The sequence below is a fragment of the Oncorhynchus mykiss genome, chromosome 9 (genome assembly GCF_057628025.1).
Source record: "Oncorhynchus mykiss isolate SJ-2025 chromosome 9, ASM5762802v1, whole genome shotgun sequence".
NCBI classification, from domain to species: domain Eukaryota; kingdom Metazoa; phylum Chordata; class Actinopteri; order Salmoniformes; family Salmonidae; genus Oncorhynchus; species Oncorhynchus mykiss.
The window spans coordinates 6,768,642-6,788,259 of NC_143030.1; the positions used below are offsets into that span (position 1 = coordinate 6,768,642).

Here is a 19,618-nt window from a genome sequence, read left to right on the forward strand (position 1 = left end):
GAGTGATTCTGACCCACAGTATTCCTCAGGCTATGAGTGAGTGAATCTGACCCACAGTATTCCTCAGGCTATGGGTGAGTGAATCTGACCCACAGTATTCCTCGGGCTATGAAGGAGTGAATCTGACCCATAGTATTCCTCAGGCTATGAGTGAGTGAATCTGACCCACAGTATTCCTCGGGCTATGAGTGAGTGAATCTGACCCACAGTATTCCTCAGGCTATGAGTGAGTGAATCTGACCCACAGTATTCCTCGGGCTATGAGTGAGTGAATCTGACCCACAGTATTCCTCTGGCTATGAGTGAGTGAATCTGACCCACAGTATTCCTCGGGCTATGAGTGAGTGAATCTGACCCACAGTATTCCTCTGGCTATGAGTGAGTGAATCTGACCCACAGTATTCCTCAGGCTATGAGGGAGTGAATCTGACCCACAGTATTCCTCAGGCTATGAGGGAGTGAATCTGACCCACAGTATTCCTTGGGCTATGAGTGAGTGAATCTGACCCACAGTATTCCTCGGGCTATGAGTGAGTGAATCTGACCCACAGTATTCCTCGGGCTATGAGTGAGTGAATCTGACCCACAGTATTCCTCTGGCTATGAGTGAGTGAATCTGACCCACAGTATTCCTCAGGCTATGAGTGAGTGAATCTGACCCACAGTATTCCTCAGGCTATGAGTGAGTGAATCTGACCCACAGTATTCCTCAGGCTATGAGTGAGTGAATCTGACCCACAGTATTCCTCAGGCTATGAGTGAGTGAATCTGACCCACAGTATTCCTCGGGCTATGAGTGAGTGAATCTGACCCACAGTATTCCTCGGGCTATGAGTGAGTGAATCTGACCCACAGTATTCCTCAGGCTATGAGGGAGTGAATCTGACCCACAGTATTCCTCTGGCTATGAGTGAGTGAATCTGACCCACAGTATTCCTCGGGCTATGAGTGAGTGAATCTGACCCACAGTATTCCTCGGGCTATGAGTGAGTGAATCTGACCCACAGTATTCCTCAGGCTATGAGTGAGTGAATCTGACCCACAGTATTCCTCAGGCTATGAGGGAGTGAATCTGACCCACAGTATTCCTCGGGCTATGAGTGAGTGAATCTGACCCACAGTATTCCTCTGGCTATGAGTGAGTGAATCTGACCCACAGTATTCCTCTGGCTATGAGTGAGTGAATCTGACCCACAGTATTCCTCTGGCTATGAGTGAGTGAATCTGACCCACAGTATTCCTCAGGCTATGAGTGAGTGAATCTGACCCACAGTATTCCTCGGGCTATGAGTGAGTGAATCTGACCCACAGTATTCCTCGGGCTATGAGTGAGTGAATCTGACCCACAGTATTCCTCAGGCTATGAGTGAGTGAATCTGACCCACAGTATTCCTCAGGCTATGAGTGAGTGAATCTGACCCACAGTATTCCTCAGGCTATGAGTGAGTGAATCTGACCCACAGTATTCCTCGGGCTATGAGTGAGTGAATCTGACCCACAGTATTCCTCGGGCTATGAGTGAGTGAATCTGACCCACAGTATTCCTCAGGCTATGAGGGAGTGAATCTGACCCACAGTATTCCTCTGGCTATGAGTGAGTGAATCTGACCCACAGTATTCCTCGGGCTATGAGTGAGTGAATCTGACCCACAGTATTCCTCGGGCTATGAGTGAGTGAATCTGACCCACAGTATTCCTCAGGCTATGAGTGAGTGAATCTGACCCACAGTATTCCTCGGGCTATGAGTGAGTGAATCTGACCCACAGTATTCCTCAGGCTATGAGTGAGTGAATCTGACCCACAGTATTCCTCTGGCTATGAGTGAGTGAATCTGACCCACAGTATTCCTCAGGGTATGAGTGAGTGAATCTGACCCACAGTATTCCTCAGGCTATGAGTGAGTGAATCTGACCCACAGTATTCCTCTGGCTATGAGTGAGTGAATCTGACCCACAGTATTCCTCTGGCTATGAGTGAGTGAATCTGACCCACAGTATTCCTCAGGCTATGAGTGAGTGAATCTGACCCACAGTATTCCTCAGGCTATGAGGGAGTGAATCTGACCCACAGTATTCCTCAGGCTATGAGGGAGTGAATCTGACCCACAGTATTCCTCGGGCTATGAGTGAGTGAATCTGACCCACAGTATTCCTCTGGCTATGAGTGAGTGAATCTGACCCACAGTATTCCTCGGGCTATGAGTGAGTGAATCTGACCCACAGTATTCCTCTGGCTATGAGTGAGTGAATCTGACCCACAGTATTCCTCAGGCTATGAGTGAGTGAATCTGACCCACAGTATTCCTCAGGCTATGAGTGAGTGAATCTGACCCACAGTATTCCTCGGGCTATGAGTGAGTGAATCTGACCCACAGTATTCCTCAGGCTATGAGTGAGTGAATCTGACCCACAGTATTCCTCTGTACAGAATTCAACAGAATGATGACCTTTTCCATCTGAAGGAAGTCATCATCAAGTTTGGTTCCTTCTGCTCCTCCAACCTTCTCACTGACTTTCTACAGGGAGAGAGAGAGAAAAACAGAGACAGACAGAGACAAAGAGATGGGGGAGCGAGAGAGACAGAGAGAGAGAGAGAGACAGAGGGGGGAGAGAGGGAGAGGGAATAGAAACAGGAGTCTTAGTTAACGATATTAACAACTCATCAACCTCTTGTGAGAATATGCAGTGTGTGCATGTGTCCGTGTGTGTGTCAGTGTGTGTAGAGTTGCACATTTTGGGGAATATTCAGAGGTGGAAACTTTCCATGGGAATTAACGGGAATATATGGGAATTAACGGGAATATATGGGAATTAACGGGAATATATGGGAATTAACAGGAATATATGAAAATTAACGGGAATATATGGGAATTAACGGGAATATGTGGGAATTAACGGGAATATATGCAAATTAACGGGAATATATGGGAATTAACAGGAATATATGCAAATTAACGGGAATATATGGGAATTAATATTAATACCATTTAAATGTAGATGTTTTTTGCATTGGAAATATTTACCATATTAAATGGAGACAGAAACATAAACCTTTTACCTCTTAAGTAGACATCATTACAAATGATTAAATCCTTCCAATATATATATATATATATATATATATTTTATTTTTTTTAGTCATTAATTGAAATTTAATTAAATGAGTTGACTCTTCACATGGGATGATTTCACTGACAAACAAAAGAAAGGGAATATTGAATGATCCCCAATGATCCATCACATCTCCCAAAAACATTTTCAACATCTGTAAAATGACAGTCTAGAAACTAAAGCTTTGGTTGTCTTTCTCTCAGGCTTCCATGTCTTCTCCCTGGACCTCCTCAACGTCCACCTCTTGAACATCAGACTCTGAGGCCTCATCTTCCATGTCTTCTCCCTGGACCTCCTCAACGTCCACCTCTTGAACATCAGACTCTGAGGCCTCATCTCCACTGTCACTTTCCAACCTTGTTGAGGATGGCTTGTTGTCAGGCTCAAAAAGCCTCAAATCTGCCCGGATGGACACCAATTTTTCAACCCTTGTATTGGTCAGCCTGTTGCGTGCTTTGGTGAGTGTGTTCCCAAACAAGGACCAGTTGCACTCTGAGGCGGCTGATGTTGGTGGGATTTGGAGGATGATGGAGGCAACAGGGGAAAGAGCCTCAGATCCACAAAGTCCCTTCCACCAGTTCGCTGATGAGATATGTTGGCACGACTGCCATATTGCATCTCCGTCCCAAAGCCCTTGCTTTTAGAAGTGTACATTGCCAGACTGCCAAGAACCTTGCCCTCATCCAGGCCAAGGTGGCGAGACACGGTAGTGATGACACCATAGGCCTTGTTGATCTCTGCACCAGACAGGATGCTCTTGCCAGCATACTTGGGGTCCAACATGTACGCTGCGGTGTGTATGGGCTTCAGGCAGAAGTCTTCATGCTTTGTGATGTATTTCAGAACTGTAGTTTCTTGTTTCTTGCTAATCAAATTAGTTAAAGAGAAGCAGAGAGAAAGAGAGAGAGGCAGAGAGGGAGTGAGAGAGAGAAGAAATAGATAGAGGTAGTCGCTATGGAGACAGAGGTTGCAATCCAATCTCTCCCTCTCATGTTCCTGAACAACAATCCCAACCCCCACCACACACACACACACACCTTGTGTTTACATAGGCCGCAAAATGTTGATTCATTTTCCACTAATTTGTCTTTTGACCAATCAAATCAGCTCTTTTGCCTAATAATTGGGCAACATATTTAAATTTGGCTGCCTGTGTAAACACAGCCAAAGAGGTAATCATATCAAATAAATAAAAGTGAAATAAACAACACAAATTAATACATAACACTCACAAAAGTTCCAAGAGAATAAAGACATTACAAATGTCATATTATGTCCAAATAGTTAAAGTACAAAAGGGAAAATAAATAAACATAAATATGGGTTGTATTTACAATGGTGTTTGTTCTTCACTGGTTGCCCTTTTCTCGTGGCAACAGGTCACACATCTTGCTGCTGTGATGTCACACTGTGGTATTTCACCCAGTAGAAATGGGAGTTTATCAACATTGGATTTGTTTTCGAATTCTGCAGGTGATGGCTTTGTTATGGAACGGAACGTTTGGGAATCGCTTCCTTTTAGGTGGTTGTAGAATTTAACGTCTCTTTTATGGATTTTTATAATTAGCGGGTATCGGCCTAATTCTGCTCTGCATGCATTATTTGGGGGATATTTTTGCAGAATTCTGCATGCAGAGTCTCAATTTGGTGTTTGCCCATTTGGTGAGCGGACCCCAGACCTCACAACTCTAAAGGACAATGGGTTCTGTATTTTTAGCCAGACCCAAGAATAGCCTGCCCACTGATCCTAACAGGGATGTCGAATTTCTTGCCTTGTCTCTCAGCTCATTCACAGCTCTGTATAAGTTACCTGTGGCGCTGATGTTTATAGGGTGAGGTATGTATAGTTTTTTGTGTGCTCTAGGACAACCGAATTTGTATTTGTAGTAGACTACTGTAGACTATAGCTGGGCCTCTAGTCGACTATAGCTGGGCCTCTAGTCGACTATAGCTGGGCCTCTAGCAGACTATAGCTGGGCCTCTAGCAGACTATAGCTGGGCCTCTAGCAGACTATAGCTGGGCCTCTAGCAGACTATAGCTGGGCCTCTAGCAGACTATAGCTGGGCCTCTAGCAGACTATAGCTGGGCCTCTAGCAGACTATAGCTGGGCCTCTAGCAGACTATAGCTGGGCCTCTAGCAGACTATAGCTGGGCCTCTAGCAGACTATAGCTGGGCCTCTAGCAGACTATAGCTGGGCCTCTAGCAGACTATAGCTGGGCCTCTAGCAGACTATAGCTGGGCCTCTAGCAGACTATAGCTGGGTCTCTAGCAGACTATAGCTGGGACTCTAGCAGACTATAGCTGGGCCTCTAGTAGACTACTGTAGACTATAGCTGGGCCTCTAGCAGACTATAGCTGGGCCTCTAGCAGACAATAGCTGGGCCTCTAGCAGACAATAGCTGGGCCTAAAGTAGACTATAGCTGGGCCTCTAGTAGACTACTGCAGACTATAGCTGGCCCTCTAGTAGACTACTGTAGAATATAGCTGGCCCTCTAGTAGACTACTGTAGACTATAGCTGGACCTCTAGTAGACTATAGCTGGGCCGCTAGTAGACTATAGCTGGGCCGCTAGTAGACTACTGCAGACTATAGCTGTGCCTCTAGTAGACTACTGCAGACTATAGCTGGGCCTCTAGGCGACTATAGCTGGGCCTCTAGGCGACTATAGCTGGGCCTCTAGGCGACTATAGCTGGGCCTCTAGGCGACTATAGCTGGGCCTCTAGGCGACTATAGCTGGGCCTCTAGGCGACTATAGCTGGGCCTCTAGTCGACAATAGCTGGGCCTCTAGTCGACTATAGCTGGGCCTCTAGTCGACTATAGCTGGGCCTCTAGTCGACAATAGCTGGGCCTCTAGTCGACAATAGCTGGGCCTCTAGTCGACAATAGCTGGGCCTCTAGTCGACTATAGCTGGGCCTCTAGTAGACTACTGTAGACTATAGCTGGGCCTCTAGTAGACCACTGCTGACTATAGCTGGGCCTCTAATGGACTACTGTAGACTATAGCTGGACCTCTAATGGACTACTGTAGACTATAGCTGGGCCTCTAATGGACTACTGTAGACTATAGCTGGGCCTCTAATGCACTACTATAGACTATAGCTGGGCCTCTAGTCGACTATAGCTGGGACTCTAGTCGACTATAGCTGGGCCTCTAGTAGACTACTGTAGACTATAGCTGGACCTCTAATGGACTACTGTAGACTATAGCTGGGCCACTAATGGACTACTGTAGACTATAGCTGGGCCTCTAATGCACTACTATAGACTATAGCTGGGCCTCTAGTCGACTATAGCTGGGACTCTAGTCGACTATAGCTGGGCCTCTAGTCGACCATAGCTGGGCCTCTAGTCGACCATAGCAGGGCCTCTAGTCGACCATAGCAGGGTCTCTAGTCGACCATAGCTGGGCCTCTAGTCGACCACTGCTGACTATAGCTGGGCCTATAATGGACTACTGTAGACTATAGCTGGGCCTCTAGTAGTCTATAGCTGGGCCTCTAGTAGACCACTGCTGACTATAGCTGGGCCTATAATGGACTACTGTAGACTATAGCTGGGCCTCTAATGGACTACTGTAGACTATAGCTGGGCCTCTAATGGACTACTGTAGACTATAGCTGGGCCACTAATGGACTACTATAGACTATAGCTGGGCCTCTAGTTGACTATAGCTGGGCCTCTAGTAGACTATAGCTGGGCCTCTAGTAGACTATAGCTGGGCCTCTAGTAGACTATAGCTGGGCCTCTAGTAGACTATAGCTGGGCCTCTAGTAGACTATAGCTGGGCCTCTAGTAGACTATAGCTGGGCCTCTAGTAGACTATAGCTGGGCCTCTAGTAGACTATAGCTGGGCCTCTAGTAGACTATAGCTGGGCCTCTAGTAGACTATAGCTGGGCCTCTAGTAGACTATAGCTGGGCCTCTAGTAGACTATAGCTGGGCCTCTAGTAGACTATAGCTGGGCCTCTAGTAGACTATAGCTGGGCCTCTAGTAGACTATAGCTGGGCCTCTAGTAGACTATAGCTGGGCCTCTAGTAGACTATAGCTGGGCCTCTAGTAGACTATAGCTGGGCCTCTAGTAGACTATAGCTGGGCCTCTAGCAGACTATAGCTGGGCCTCTAGCAGACTATAGCTGGGCCTCTAGCAGACTATAGCTGGGACTCTAGCAGACTATAGCTGGGACTCTAGCAGACTATAGCTGGGCCTCTAGTAGACTACTGTAGACTATAGCTGGGCCTCTAGCAGACTATAGCTGGGCCTCTAGCAGACAATAGCTGGGCCTCTAGCAGACTATAGCTAGGCCTCTAGCAGACTATAGCTGGGCCTCTAGCAGACTATAGCTGGGCCTCTAGCAGACTATAGCTGGGCCTCCAGTAGGCTACTGCAGAACTATAGCTGTGCCTCTAGTAGACTACTGTAGAATATAGCTGGACCTCTAGTAGACTATAGCTGGGCCGCTAGTAGACTATAGCTGGGCCGCTAGTAGACTACTGCAGACTATAGCTGTGCCTCTAGTAGACTACTGCAGACTATAGCTGGCCCTCTATTAGACTACTGCAGAATATAGCTGGACCTCTAGTAGACTATAGCTGGGCCGCTAGTAGACTACTGCAGACTATAGCTGTGCCTCTAGTAGACTACTGCAGACTATAGCTGGACCTCTAGTAGACTATAGCTGGGCCGCTAGTAGACTATAGCTGGGCCGCTAGTAGACTACTGCAGACTATAGCTGTGCCTCTAGTAGACTATAGCTGGCCCTCTAGTAGACTACTGTAGAATATAGCTGGTCCTCTAGGCGACTATAGCTGGGCCTCTAGGCGACTATAGCTGGGCCTCTAGGCGACTATAGCTGGGCCTCTAGGCGACTATTGCTGGGCCTCTAGGCGACTATAGCTGGGCCGCTAGGCGACTATAGCTGGACCTCTAGTAGACTATAGCTGGGCCGCTAGTAGACTATAGCTGGGCCGCTAGTAGACTACTGCAGACTATAGCTGTGCCTCTAGTAGACTACTGCAGAATATAGCTGGCCCTCTAGTAGACTACTGCAGAATATAGCTGGACCTCTAGTAGACTATAGCTGGGCCGCTAGTAGACTACTGCAGACTATAGCTGTGCCTCTAGTAGACTACTGCAGACTATAGCTGGACCTCTAGTAGACTATAGCTGGGCCGCTAGTAGACTACTGCAGACTATAGCTGTGCCTCTAGTAGACTACTGCAGACTATAGCAGGCCCTCTAGTAGACTACTGTAGAATATAGCTGGGCCTCTAGGCGACTATAGCTGGGCCTCTAGGCGACTATTGCTGGGCCTCTAGGCGACTATAGCTGGGCCTCTAGGCGACTATAGCTGGGCCTCTAGGCGACTATAGCTGGGCCTCTAGGCGACTATAGCTGGGCCTCTAGGCGACTATAGCTGGGCCTCTAGGCGACTATAGCTGGGCCTCTAGGCGACTATAGCTGGGCCTCTAGGCGACTACTGCAGACTATAGCTGGGCCGCTAGTAGACTACTGTAGACTATAGCTGGGCCTCTAGTAGACCACTGCTGACTATAGCTGGGCCTCTAATGGACTACTGTAGACTATAGCTGGACGTCTAATGAACTACTGTAGACTATAGCTGGGCCTCTAATGGACTACTGTAGACTATAGCTGGGCCTCTAATGGACTACTATAGACTATAGCTGGGCCTCTAGTCGACTATAGCTGGGCCTCTAGTCGACCATAGCTGGGCCTCTAGTCGACCATAGCTGGGCCTCTAGTCGACCATAGCTGGGCCTCTAGTCGACCATAGCTGGGCCTCTAGTCGACCATAGCTGGGCCTCTAGTCGACCATAGCTGGGCCTCTAGTCGACCATAGCTGGGCCTCTAGTCGACCATAGCTGGGCCTCTAGTCGACCATAGCTGGGCCTCTAGTAGACCACTGCTGACTATAGCTGGGCCTATAATGGACTACTGTAGACTATAGCTGGGCCTCTAGTAGTCTATAGCTGGGCCTCTAGTAGACTATAGCTGGGCCTCTAGTAGACTATAGCTGGGCCTCTAGTAGACCACAGCTGACTATAGCTGGGCCTATAATGGACTACTGTAGACTATAGCTGGGCCTCTAATGGACTACTGTAGACTATAGCTGGGCCACTAATGGACTACTATAGACTATAGCTGGGCCTCTAGTTGACTATAGCTGGGCCTCTAGTAGACTATAGCTGGGCCTCTAGCAGACTATAGCTGGGCCTCTAGCAGACTATAGCTGGGCCTCTAGTAGACTATAGCTGGGCCTCTAGTAGACTATAGCTGGGCCTCTAGTAGACTATAGCTGGGCCTCTAGTAGACTATAGCTGGGCCTCTAGTAGACTATAGCTGGGCCTCTAGTAGACTATAGCTGGGCCTCTAGTAGACTATAGCTGGGCCTCTAGTAGACTATAGCTGGGCCTCTAGTAGACTATAGCTGGGCCTCTAGTAGACTATAGCTGGGCCTCTAGTAGACTATAGCTGGGCCTCTAGTAGACTATAGCTGGGCCTCTAGTAGACTATAGCTGGGCCTCTAGTAGACTATAGCTGGGCCTCTAGTAGACTATAGCTGGGCCTCTAGTAGACTATAGCTGGGCCTCTAGTAGACTATAGCTGGGCCTCTAGTAGACTATAGCTGGGCCTCTAGTAGACTACTGTAGACTATAGCTGGGCCTCTAGTAGACCATAGCTGGGCCTCTAGTAGACTACTGTAGACTATAGCTGGGCCTCTAGTAGACTGCTGTAGACCATAGCTGGGCCTCTAGTAGACTATAGCTGGGCCTCTAGTAGACTATAGCTGGGCCTCTAGCAGACTATAGCTGGGCCTCTAGTAGACTACTGTAGACTATAGCTAGGCCTCTAGTAGTCTACAGCTGGGCCTCTAGTAGACTATAGCTGGGCCTCTAGTCGACTATAGCTGGGCCTCTAGTAGACTGCTGTAGACTATAGCTGGGCCTCTAGTAGACTGCTGTAGACCATAGCTGGGCCTCTAGTAGACTATAGCTGGGCCTCTAGTAGAATATAGCTGGGCCTCTAGCAGACTATAGCTGGGCCTCTAGTAGACTACTGTAGACTATAGCTAGGCCTCTAGTAGTCTACAGCTGGGCCTCTAGTAGACTATAGCTGGGCCTCTAGTAGACCATAGCTGGGCCTCTAGTAGACCATAGCTGGGCCTCTAGTAGACTACTGTAGACTATAGCTAGGCCTCTAGTAGACTACAGCTGGGCCTCTAGTAGACCATAGCTGGGCCTCTAGTAGACTACTGTAGACTATAGCTAGGCCTCTAGTAGACTATAGCTGGGCCTCTAGTAGACTACTGTAGACTATAGCTGGGCCTCTAGTAGACCATAGCTGGGCCTCTAGTAGACTACTGTAGACTATAGCTGGGCCTCTAGTAGACTGCTGTAGACCATAGCTGGGCCTCTAGTAGACTATAGCTGGGCCTCTAGTAGGCTACTGTAGAATATAGCTGGGCCTCTAGCAGACTATAGCTGGGCCTCTAGTAGACTACTGTAGACTATAGCTAGGCCTCTAGTAGTCTACAGCTGGGCCTCTAGTAGACTATAGCTGGGCCTCTAGTCGACTATAGCTGGGCCTCTAGTCGACTATAGCTGGGCCTCTAGTAGACCATAGCTGGGCCTCTAGTAGACTACTGTAGACTATAGCTAGGCCTCTAGTAGACTACAGCTGGGCCTCTAGTAGACCATAGCTGGGCCTCTAGTAGACTACTGTAGACTATAGCTAGGCCTCTAGTAAACTATAGCTGGGCCTCTAGTAGACCATAGCTGGGCCTCTAGTAGACTACTGTAGACCATAGCTGGGACTCTAGTAGACTACTGTAGACTATAGCTGGGCCTCTAGTAGACTGCTGTAGACCATAGCTGGGCCTCTAGTAGACCATAGCTGGGCCTCTAGTAGACTACTGTAGACCATAGCTGGGCCTCTAGTAGACTACTGTAGACTATAGCTGGGCCTCTAGTAGACTACTGTAGACTATAGCTGGGCCTCTAGTAGACTACTGTAGACTATAGCTGGGCCTCTAGTAGACTACTGTAGACGATAGCTGGGTCTGAGAGATTTGGTGTAACAGGCAGGTACTGACAAAGCAACAAATGATCAGACAGTGTAAAGACAGACAGTGTAAAGACAGACAGTGTAAAGACAGACAGTGTAAAGACAGACAGTGTAACGACAGTGTAAAGACAGACAGTGTAACGACAGGCAGTGTAACGACAGGCAGCGTAAAGACAGACAGTGTAAAGACAGGCAGTGTAAAGACAGACAGTGTAAAGACAGACAGTGTAACGACAGACAGTGTAACAACAGACAGTAACGACAGACATTGTAAAGACAGACAGTGTAACAACAGACAGTGTAAAGACAGGCAGTGTAAAGACAGACAGTGTAAAGACAGACAGTGTAACGACAGACAGTGTAACAACAGACAGTAACGACAGACATTGTAAAGACAGACAGTGTAACAACAGACAGTGTAACGACAGTGTAAAGACAGACAGTGTAACGACAGTGTAACGACAGACAGTGTAACGACAGACAGTGTAAAGACAGACAGTGTAAAGACAGACAGTGTAACGACAGTGTAAAGACAGACAGTGTAACGACAGACAGTGTAAAGACAGACAGTGTAACGACAGACAGTGTAACGACAGACAGTGTAACGACAGTGTAAAGACAGACAGTGTAACGACAGACAGTAACGACAGACAGTAACGACAGACAGTGTAAAGACAGACAGTGTAACGACAGACAGTGTAAAGACAGACAGTGCAACGACAGACAGTGTAAAGACAGACAGTGTAACGACAGACAGTGTAAAGACAGACAGCGTAACGACAAGACAGCGTAACGACAGACAGTGTAAAGACAGACAGCGTAACGACAGACAGTAACGACAGGCAGTGTAACGACAGACAGCGTAACGACAGACAGCGTAACGACAGACAGTGTAACGACAGACAGTGTAACGACAGCGTAAAGACAGACAGCGTAACGACAGACAGTGTAACGACAGACAGCGTAACGACAGACAGTAACGACAGACAGTGTAACGACAGACAGTGTAAAGACAGACAGCGTAACGACAGACAGCGTAACGACAGACAGCGTAACGACAGACAGTGTAAAGACAGACAGTGTAAAGACAGACAGTGTAAAGACAGACAGTAACGACAGACAGCGTAAAGACAGACAGTGTAAAGACAGACAGTGTAAAGACAGACAGTGTAACGACAGACAGTGTAAAGACAGACAGTGTAAAGACAGACAGTGTAAAGACAGACAGTGTAACGACAGACAGTGTAAAGACAGACAGTGTAACGACAGACAGTGTAACGACAGACAGTGTAACGACAGACAGTGTAAAGACAGACAGTGTAACGACAGACAGTGTAACGACAGACAGCGTAACGACAGTGTAAAGACAGACAGCGTAACGACAGACAGTAACGACAGACAGTGTAACGACAGACAGTGTAAAGACAGACCGTGTAACGACAGACAGTGTAACGACAGACAGTGTAAAGACAGACAGTGTAAAGACAGACAGTGTAAAGACAGACAGTGTAAAGCAAATAGCACTTCCACTAATAAGAGATTGAGTGAGACGGTGAGTGGGTGATACAGGAACCGTAGATAGCACCTCTCTGTCATATTGCCCTCAAGGACAATCAATTATTGAGTGAGCTAACCAGCTCCGAGCCCTGTGTGTGTGTGTGTGTCTGTGTGTGTGTGTGTGTGTGTGTGTCTGTCGTAGTGAATTTGTGTGTGTGTGTATTTGTGTGTGTGTATTTGTGGTGTGTGCAGTTTGTGTGTGTGTGTGTGTGTATGTATTTGTGGTGTGTGTGTGTGTGTATTTGTGGTGTGTGTGTGTGTGTGTGCGGTTTGTGTGTGTCTGTCGTAGTGAATTTGTGTGTGCATTAGTGGTTTGTGTGTGTCTATTTGTGGTGTGTGTGTATTTGTGGTGTGTGTGTGTGTGTGTATTTGTGGTGTGTGTGTGTGTGTGTGTATATTAGAGGTTTGTGGTGTGTGTGTGTATTTGTGGTGTGTGTGTGTGTGTGTGTGTATTAGAGGTTTGTGGTGTGTGTGTGTATTTGTGGTGTGTGTGTGTGTGTGTATTAGAGGTTTGTGGTGTGTGTGTGTATTTGTGGTGTGTGCGTGTGTGGTGTGTGTGTGTGCGTGTGTGTGCATCCCGCTCCTCTGAGCAGCAACATTGGGTCTATTTTCAGACAAAGACAGCACACATGTAGGGTTTCCATGCCAACCGGTTCCCAAAAGGACTGGGAAAGGAGAGATGGAGATGGAGGGATGGAGAGTGTTTGAGTGTTCAGTCCTCCCCTCATCTTCCCCCTTTGTGTATTAATGTATTGATGAAAGATAAGTGTGCATGTGTGTGTGTCAGTCCAGAGTAATGAAAAACTTATAATTAATTCAGGTGAATCCATCTCAGGAATCAGTTGTCACATGCGCAAGATACAACAGGTGTAGCAGACCTCACAGTGAAATGCTGAATACAACAGGTGTAGTAGACCTTACAGTGAAATGCTGAATACAACAGGTGTAGTAGACCTTACAGTGAAATGATGAATACAACAGGTGTAGTAGACCTCACAGTGAGATTATGAATACAACAGGTGTAGTAGACCTTACAGTGAAATGCTGAATACAACAGGTGTAGTAGACCTCACAGTGAAATGCTGAATACAACAGGTGTAGTAGACCTTACAGTGAAATGCTGAATACAACAGGTGTAGTAGACCTTACAGTGAAATGCTGAATACAACAGGTGTAGTAGACCTTACAGTGAAATGCTGAATACAACAGGTGTAGTAGACCTTACAGTGAAATGCTGAATACAACAGGTGTAGTAGACCTTACAGTGAAATGCTGAATACAACAGGTGTAGTAGACCTTACAGTGAAATGCTGAATACAACAGGTGTAGTAGACCTCACAGTGAAATGCTGAATACAACATATGTAGGTAGACCTCGCAGTGAAATGCTGAATACAACAGGTGTAGTAGACCTTACAGTGAAATGCTGAATACAACAGGTGTAGTAGACCTCACAGTGAAATGCTGAATACAACAGGTGCAGTATATACAGGGTATTACGGTACAGAGTCAATGTGGAGGCTATATACAGGGGGTACCGGTACAGAGTCAATGTGGAGACTATATACAGAGGGTACCGGTACAGAGTCAATGTGGAGGCTATATACAGGGGGTACCGGTACAGAGTCAATGTGGAGACTATATACAGAGGGTACCGGTACAGAGTCAATGTGGAGGCTATATACAGGGTATTACGGTACAGAGTCAATGTGGAGGCTATATACAGGGGGTACCGGTACAGAGTCAATGTGGAGGCTATATACAGGGGGTACCACACACACGTTACGACCCTTACAGCACGTTTCTACTGCCAATGTTTGTCTATGGAGATTGCATGGAGATTGCATGGCTGTGTGTCATACTTTTGGATATATAAAGTGTATCAAGTTCTCTTCATTCGTCCTCATTCCTCCATATTTATTAGCAAACCGTGCGTAGAAGATCAGTAGGTAGATCAAACTCAGTTGTACTAAGTGGAATGCTGTCCATGGGACTGAGGCACTTACTGATATCTCTGTCTGTCTCTGTCTGTCTCTCTCCCTCTCTCTCGATGCCAGGTCACACCCCGCTCCGTCAGACCCCGCCCCACTCTAGTCTGTGACTACAGTTGGCTCTAGTCTGTGACTACAGTACCACTGCAGTGCTCCGTTAGGCCACGCCCCACTGCAGTGCTCCGTCAGGCCACGCCCCACTGCAGTGCTCCATCAGGCCCCGCCCCACTGCAGTGCTCCGTCAGGCCCCGCCCCACTGCAGTGCTCCGTCAGGCCCCGCCCCACTGCAGTGCTCCCTCAGGCCTCGCCCCACTGCAGTGCTCCCTCAGGCCTCGCCCCACTGCAGTGCTCCGTCAGGCCACGCCCCACTGCAGTGCTCCGTCAGGCCCCGCCCCACGGTTGGAACATCCGTTGTTGTCGATTCTTATCTATTTCCGTTCTGTCTGTCCCCCCGTTACTGTCACGCAGTGACCCGTTGCTGTGGATGGGTTCTTTTAAGTCTAGATCAAACACATTTAATTCCCAACATTCCTTTCAGATCCTCACCACAGAGAGGTCCTGGGGAATAGGCCTGGTGTATACCAGAAACCAACCGACCTCCTTATAAATGTAGCCTCAGTGCCGATGGCATGAAATCTTCTCATCCCAAACATAGAAATAAGCTGTTTTTCAAATGGTATCTCTTGGAGTGTTTTTGTTTTAGCTTTATTTCACTGTAGTCACAGACTAGAGCCAACTGTAGTCACAGACTAGAGAGCCAACTGTAGTCACAGACTAGAGAGCCAACTGTAGTCACAGACTAGAGAGCCAACTGTAGTCACAGACTAGATCCAACTGTAGTCACAGACTAGATCCAACTGTAGTCACAGACTAGAGAGCCAACTGTAGTCACAGACTAGAGAGCCAACTGTAGTCACAGACTAGAGAGCCAACTGTAGTCACAGACTAGATCCAACTGTAGTCACAGACTAGAGAGCCAACTGTAGTCACAGACTAGAGAGCCAACTGTAGTCACAGACTAGATCCAACTGTAGTCACAGACTAGAGAGCCAACTGTAGTCACAGACTAGAGAGCCAACTGTAGTCACAGACTAGAGAGCCAACTGTAGTCACAGACTAGAGCCAACTGTAGTCACAGACTAGAGTCAACTGTAGTCACAGACTAGAGAGCCAACTGTAGTCACAGACTAGATCCAACTGTAGTCACAGACTAGAGTCAACTGTAGTCACAGACTAGATCCAACTGTAGTCACAGACTAGAGCCAACTGTAGTCACAGACTAGAGCCAACTGTAGTCACAGACTAGAGCCAACTGTAGTCACAGACTGGAATCAACTGTAGTCACAGACTAGAGTCAACTGTAGTCACAGACCAGAGAGCCAACTGTAGTCACAGACTAGATCCAACTGTAGTCACAGACTAGATCCAACTGTAGTCACAGACTAGAGCCAACTGTAGTCACAGACTAGAGTCAACTGTAGTCACAGACTAGAGAGATAACTGTAGTCACAGACTAGAGAGCCAACTGTAGTCACAGACTAGAGAGCCAACTGTAGTCACAGACTAGATCCAACTGTAGTCACAGACTAGATCCAACTGTAGTCACAGACTAGAGAGCCAACTGTAGTCACAGACTAGATCCAACTGTAGTCACAGACTAGATCCAACTGTAGTCACAGACTAGAGAGCCAACTGTAGTCACAGACTAGAGAGCCAACTGTAGTCACAGACTAGATCCAACTGTAGTCACAGACTAGAGTCAACTGTAGTCACAGACTAGATCCAACTGTAGTCACAGACTAGAGCCAACTGTAGTCACAGACTAGAGCCAACTGTAGTCACAGACTAGAGCCAACTGTAGTCACAGACTGGAATCAACTGTAGTCACAGACTAGAGTCAACTGTAGTCACAGACCAGAGAGCCAACTGTAGTCACAGACTAGATCCAACTGTAGTCACAGACTAGATCCAACTGTAGTCACAGACTAGAGCCAACTGTAGTCACAGACTAGAGTCAACTGTAGTCACAGACTAGAGAGATAACTGTAGTCACAGACTAGAGAGCCAACTGTAGTCACAGACTAGATCCAACTGTAGTCACAGACTAGAGCCAACTGTAGTCACAGACTAGAGAGCCAACTGTAGTCACAGACTAGATCCAACTGTAGTCACAGACTAGAGAGCCAACTGTAGTCACAGACTAGAGAGCCAACTGTAGTCACAGACTAGATCCAACTGTAGTCACAGACTAGAGAGCCAACTGTAGTCACAGACTAGAGAGCCAACTGTAGTCACAGACTAGAGCCAACTGTAGTCACAGACTAGAGCCAACTGTAGTCACAGACTAGAGTCAACTGTAGTCACAGACTAGAGAGCCAACTGTAGTCACAGACTAGAGCCAATACAGACTAGAGAGCCAACTGTAGTCACGGACTAGAGCCAATACAGACTAGAGCCAACTGTAGTCACAGACTAGAGCCAATACAGACTAGAGCCAACTGTAGTCACAAACTAGAGAGCCAACTGTAGTCACAGACTAGAGAGCCAACTGTAGTCACAGACTAGAGAGCCAACTGTAGTCACAGACTAGAGAGCCAACTGTAGTCACAGACTAGAGAGCCAACTGTAGTCACAGACTAGAGCCAACTGTAGTCACAGACTAGAGAGCCAACTGTAGTCACAGACTAGAGAGCCAACTGTAGTCACAGACTAGAGAGCCAACTGTAGTCACAGACTAGAGAGCCAACTGTAGTCACAGACTAGAGAGCCAACTGTAGTCACAGGCTAGAGAGCCAGGGTCAGGTGTTATAGTTCAGCTGTTGAGGGCTCAGGGTCAGGGGTTATAGTTCAGCTGTTGAGGGCTCAGGGTCAGGGGTTATAGTTCAGCCATTGAGGGCTCAGGGTCAGGGGTTATAGTTCAGCCATTGAGGGCTCAGGGTCAGGGGTTATAGTTCAGCCGTTGAGGGCTCAGGGTCAGGGGTTATAGTTCAGCTGTTGAGGGCTCAGGGTCAGGTGTTATAGTTCAGCTGTTGAGGGCTCAGGGTCAGGTGTTATAGTTCAGCTGTTGAGGGCTCAGGGTCAGGGGTTATAGTTCAGCCATTGAGGGCTCAGGGTCAGGGGTTATAGTTCAGCTGTTGAGGGCTCAGGGTCAGGGGTTATAGTTCAGCTGTTGAGGGCTCAGGGTCAGGGGTTATAGTTCAGCCGTTGTTGGTCTATCATTCCATGTGGGTGTATTCATTCATGGATGAGAAAACACACTGAACGTTGCAGATAAAAATATAAAATAGACAGTAACAGGAATGGTGTCTGTCAGCTATGTAACAGAAAAGCACGATACATTTCTAACTGATCGTAAACGTTCTGTAACGTCATGTCCTTTTGAACAGACTTCTGGCTTGGTGACTGCCTGGAAGGGAGGAATGAAGGAAGCGACGGAGGAAGGGAGGGGAGCTGTCAAATTGGTCCATATTGGGGCACGGATCTGTAGCCTGTGTGCTTCTAAGCAATTTTATCGTGCTTCTTCTATTAGTATTTGATTAGGATCCCCAACTGCTGTAAAAGCAGCGGCAGCTACTCTACCTGGGGACCACGAACGACTTCATGCGGCGCTGACCCGTCTATAATGTCAACCTGAGAGAGAATGCGATGCATGCCTCGCTCAAGAGATGAGATAGACAGGCCTTTATTAAACTACAGGTCTATAGCTGGACAAATGACAGGCTGTGTCTGTAGGCTAGTGGTGGTAGCCTAGGCCTATGGGCTTGGGAGCCAGGCACAGATAGACAATGTAGCCTAATGAGATTGTGCCTGAAAACCTCTATCACAATTCTCCTTTTTGAGATTAAGCCCAGACAATTATTTAAGAATAGCAGCCATTGTATTCACTGTAGCTGTTTTGATCACCTTTCATCACCGAAGAAATAGTCTACCCCGATAAAAGCACCGAAAAAAACAATGATTCGTTAACCGAAATCTACCTGAGTGGCTTTGTGGAACTGCTTTTTCAGCCCCGCGACAGACATCGCTCCGGTTCGACGAGACGACCTCGCGCGTTGACCGGTAATCCACAATTCTTCGGCCTCTGGGTTTCAAAACAATGACTATAATCCGCCCTTCTTTCTTTAATGATTTATTTCTTGCTATCAAGTGTTCTTCGTTCCGTAGACTAACCTAGACTACCGTGGTGTCTTCTCTATAAAGTGACCGAGGTAAAATTCGTTTTATACTGGATATTCGGGTTTCTCTTGTCAACAGCCATTGAACCACGCGTGCCATGACTATGAAGATGGTATATTCTGAATCAAGGATAGATGCAGAAAAATCCACACCTTAATTTTTTTTTTTTTTTAAATAATACGATTTCAGATTTCAAACATCAATGGCTCTTACACAAAGCATGTCATGACAATGATAATTATTTATTCTGAGTCAGTGCTTTTTGTTGTTGAAATTTCATTATTTATTTTTTGCTTTCAATCTTCAATAGCTATTAGACAAAGTATATATATATATATATATATATATATATATATATATCGTCATGGGCACATATGCACATATATATATATATATAAAGTAGTCATGACATGAATTGTCCAATAGCTATTAACCTTATATCCACAGAATATCCATTGAAAAACCAATTTTACCTCTGTAATACGCCCATTGAGTTCATTCCAAGTGGCATTCTACAGTTGTGGCAGCAGGCATATGCATGAGAGGAGGTTGCTGTCCGTGAGCTAGGTGATCACCTAATGGGTTTTTTAGATTCTTCTATTAGCCTATGATAAGAGGGAGATCAAGATGTGCGCATTTATTAGCTAACCATTTTGAGAATAATATGCATTTCGTAAAGAGAGACCGAGAGAGAC

General features: G+C 46.9%; 1 protein-coding gene across 1 annotated transcript in view; it reads right to left on the reverse strand.

The window, feature by feature from the left end:
* Window positions 1-19,044, reverse strand: part of LOC110531343 (endophilin-A1) — a 30,941-nt gene extending 11,897 nt beyond the window's left edge. Inside the window, exons 1-2 of the mRNA XM_036987054.2 lie at window positions 18,725-19,044; window positions 2,448-2,516 (exon numbers count right to left, since the gene is read on the reverse strand). Coding sequence (XP_036842949.1) covers window positions 2,448-2,516; window positions 18,725-18,769 — 114 coding nt within the window. The 5' untranslated portion in view covers window positions 18,770-19,044. The remainder of the gene's footprint in view (window positions 1-2,447; window positions 2,517-18,724) is intronic.
* Window positions 19,045-19,618: the final 574 nt, after the last annotated feature.